We start from the raw sequence: 3,013 nt of genomic DNA on the forward strand, positions 1-3,013 counted from the left end.
AAAATATATAAATACACACACGGAAACGCACACCTTAGTCACGCAGGGACACCGACCCGCTCTCTCACGCACAACTATCTCACGTACAAGCGTACACCTACACGTATACACGCACACGGTAAATTCGTTTGTTCGTTGTTCGTGGTTGAATTCGCAAGCACGATTAATATACCGACTCTTCCGTCGCCGTTTGTCGTCGTCGTACGTTAAATGCACGGACACACCCGCGCCCAGTCTCCGAATATCCTTAGGTCCGAATCCAGCCAGGTGTAAACGGGCCATCGCGTAGTACCTGCGTCTTCTGTCCATCCAATGCGCGCGTGCCTCGAGCGCGGGTTCGTTGAGTTTTAGGAAACGTAATTGTCGCATTCTCTCAGGTACGTGCCAATCACTGTCGATCATCGTTGTTGGCGGAGGCGCCACTTTTCCCGAAATGCATCTGGAGAACATGGTCGATCACCACGTGTGATTGTGTTCGGTGTACTTATCAGAGATCAAGAAATGCAGAGTGTCCAAGAAATCAATCTTGTGTATTAATCGATTACGATCATCTTTCCTAATTATAACTTGTCATATTAAATCAGTTTCAAAAAATTAAAGAATTTTCTGGATTAAAGAATTATTGATTAGACACTAATGATGTTTTCTTTTTGTTCCATTCGTCTTAAAATTGAATAACTGACATGAATATGAGATTAAAAGTTTTTATAATTTTAGTATAATCTAAAATCTCTAATAATCTTTATAATTTTATGTGTGACACAAATTTCATCGTACGGAGTTTACGTAAAGCTCTAGATGCAATTCGGAAATGGTGTATTAATAATGTGACAGCATGCTCTATTTATTTTATTTAATGTTTAATAATTATAATATATTTTTATTATAATATATTATTATTAATATAGTTATCTTTGAATGTAATAGTTATATCATATATATAAAATTGACAACAATATTATAAACAATTATAAGAAATGCAACAAGTATATATATATATATATATATATCAGAAGTTGGAAACATGCAATGTGAGATAAAGATTAATTAGAAATTATTTTTCTTTTCGAAAAAAGAAGCGAGAATGATGTAAAATATTAATATTTGAAAGAATGAATATTGCATAACATGAGGAATAATATTGTGCACATTGATATTATTGAATTATTCGATATAAAAGAAACGGAAGTTTCTTAATAATAAACCTAGCATTAACAATTGGCTAAAAGGCAGCATCCGAAATGCATTTCTCCGCATTTCTTTTCTCGTCGACAAGTCTTCTATTTCCGTCGCCAGAAGTAGTGCAATCGATGCGATGGTTCATCTATTCGATCACCTACATTCATGTGAACCAATATTGCTTAATGTTGTCACGAAGGCAATTTCCGTCTCGTATACAGAAAATAATAATGGCATACCGTGACATTTGATTTTCGTGTCCTTGGAGACGTTGGAGGATCGCGAAGGATCTCTCCTTAACCGAGACGAGATCGCTACCTGCGCGACTTGACGACCTTCTTGTATGGGACTGTCGGTCTGTTCTTGTTAGCTGCGAGCTCCAAACCGCCCCGCGTCAGCTGATTGAAATCGATAATGGTGAGCCGCGGCTCGGCGGGTCGCCCCGTCAGGGTCTGCACTCTGTCGAGCGGTGCCCCGGGGCTCCGGAACCTGTGGCTCGGGCTTTTGCACCCGCCGCCGACGCCCGTTCCAGTTTCACTCGCGATTCCGGTTCCGGGCTGTTGTCCCATCCGCGTACTACTCATCGATCGGTAACGAGCGCTCGGGAGCTGCTCAGGTTTCTCCCGGAAGTACCTGACGATTTGACCCGAGATTAGCCGAGTTTAATTTACCTCGGTAAATAATATGCATCGTCCTGAGCTCTAAATTAATGTTTTACGTTTTCAAGAGGATCTTTGCGTCTAGGGAATTCTTTAGTTTAATAGAACTATCTCTGTTAATCTTATTAAAGTAGTTGATCCTCATGCGAAAGTTTGTCCATACTCGAGAGAGCAGATTATTGCAATAAATCAATATTGAAATGATATTCCTTCTTCTTAATTTTATCTTTAATCCTACAAGCAACTGATTATATTTGGACAAAGTGAAAATTTTTGGACAATCCTTGTAAGCACACAATATTCCTAGAATGTTATTTGAATATTATTTACTCATTTTAATATTCATGTAATATTCTAAGAATATTGTGTCTTATAGAGATTGAACAATCTATATGATTGGTATGATAAAGTTCTAAATTGTAGATAAAAAGCTTTGAACCTTTATCTTCCAATTGCGAAAGTTTACTTGCATTTTGTGCACTTTAGAACTTAGGTGTAGTTTCCATATCTATAATACTTGAGGATTAATAAGTACAAATTAATCTATGTTAAAAGTCTCCATGTAAAAGTCTGGGACATTTAGAGTGATCTATACTATGCGATACATCTATATGCGAAAAAAAATGAAAATAATTACTCGTAGATGCTGGCAAGATGCAAAGTTGCCGGAATTCGGACTGTTCTTGGTTTGGGCTCCCTTGGAAGACGATGTCTCTGCCGAGATTGACGCGCTCGTCTGCTCGATGGTTGATCGGGAAGCCCCGACGGGATAAGCCCAGTGAGCTTGTAATATTCTAGAAAAACGCGTGCCAGATTGCGACCCAGTCTGTAATCTGAATTCGACTCCGACCGTTAAGGGTTCAACTTTCTCTTGATCTAAATCTACATTCAAATTTTGACGCATGTATAATTAATAATATCAAAATTCTTAACAAGATTTCAACAATTTTAATTTTGATATTTACGTAGCAATATTAATTTTGCGTGGAGAGAGAGAGAGAGAGAGAGAGAGAGAGAGAGAGAGAGAGAGAGAGTATTATATATATGTATGTAGTAATTAAATAGTAGTAGTAGAAGGTATACTACTTCCTTCGTTCGTACGTACGTACTATTACGTTACCGTTACTTTCCTTTTGTTACGTAACCTACTACTAACTAACGTAAACCTACGTATT

The 3,013-nt window shown here is 37.9% G+C and overlaps 1 protein-coding gene across 1 annotated transcript in view; it reads right to left on the minus strand.

Moving 5' to 3' along the window:
• Positions 1-1,493: 1,493 nt before the first annotated feature.
• Positions 1,494-3,013, minus strand: part of LOC105618797 (cytosolic carboxypeptidase 6) — a 7,808-nt gene continuing 6,288 nt past the window's right edge. The window contains exons 6-7 of the mRNA XM_012200327.1: positions 2,476-2,671; positions 1,494-1,812 (exon numbers count right to left, since the gene is read on the minus strand). Coding sequence (XP_012055717.1) covers positions 1,494-1,812; positions 2,476-2,671 — 515 coding nt within the window. The remainder of the gene's footprint in view (positions 1,813-2,475; positions 2,672-3,013) is intronic.

The sequence above is a fragment of the Atta cephalotes genome, assembly GCF_000143395.1.
Source record: "Atta cephalotes unplaced genomic scaffold scaffold00018, whole genome shotgun sequence".
In the NCBI taxonomy this organism is placed as follows: Eukaryota; Metazoa; Arthropoda; class Insecta; order Hymenoptera; family Formicidae; genus Atta; species Atta cephalotes.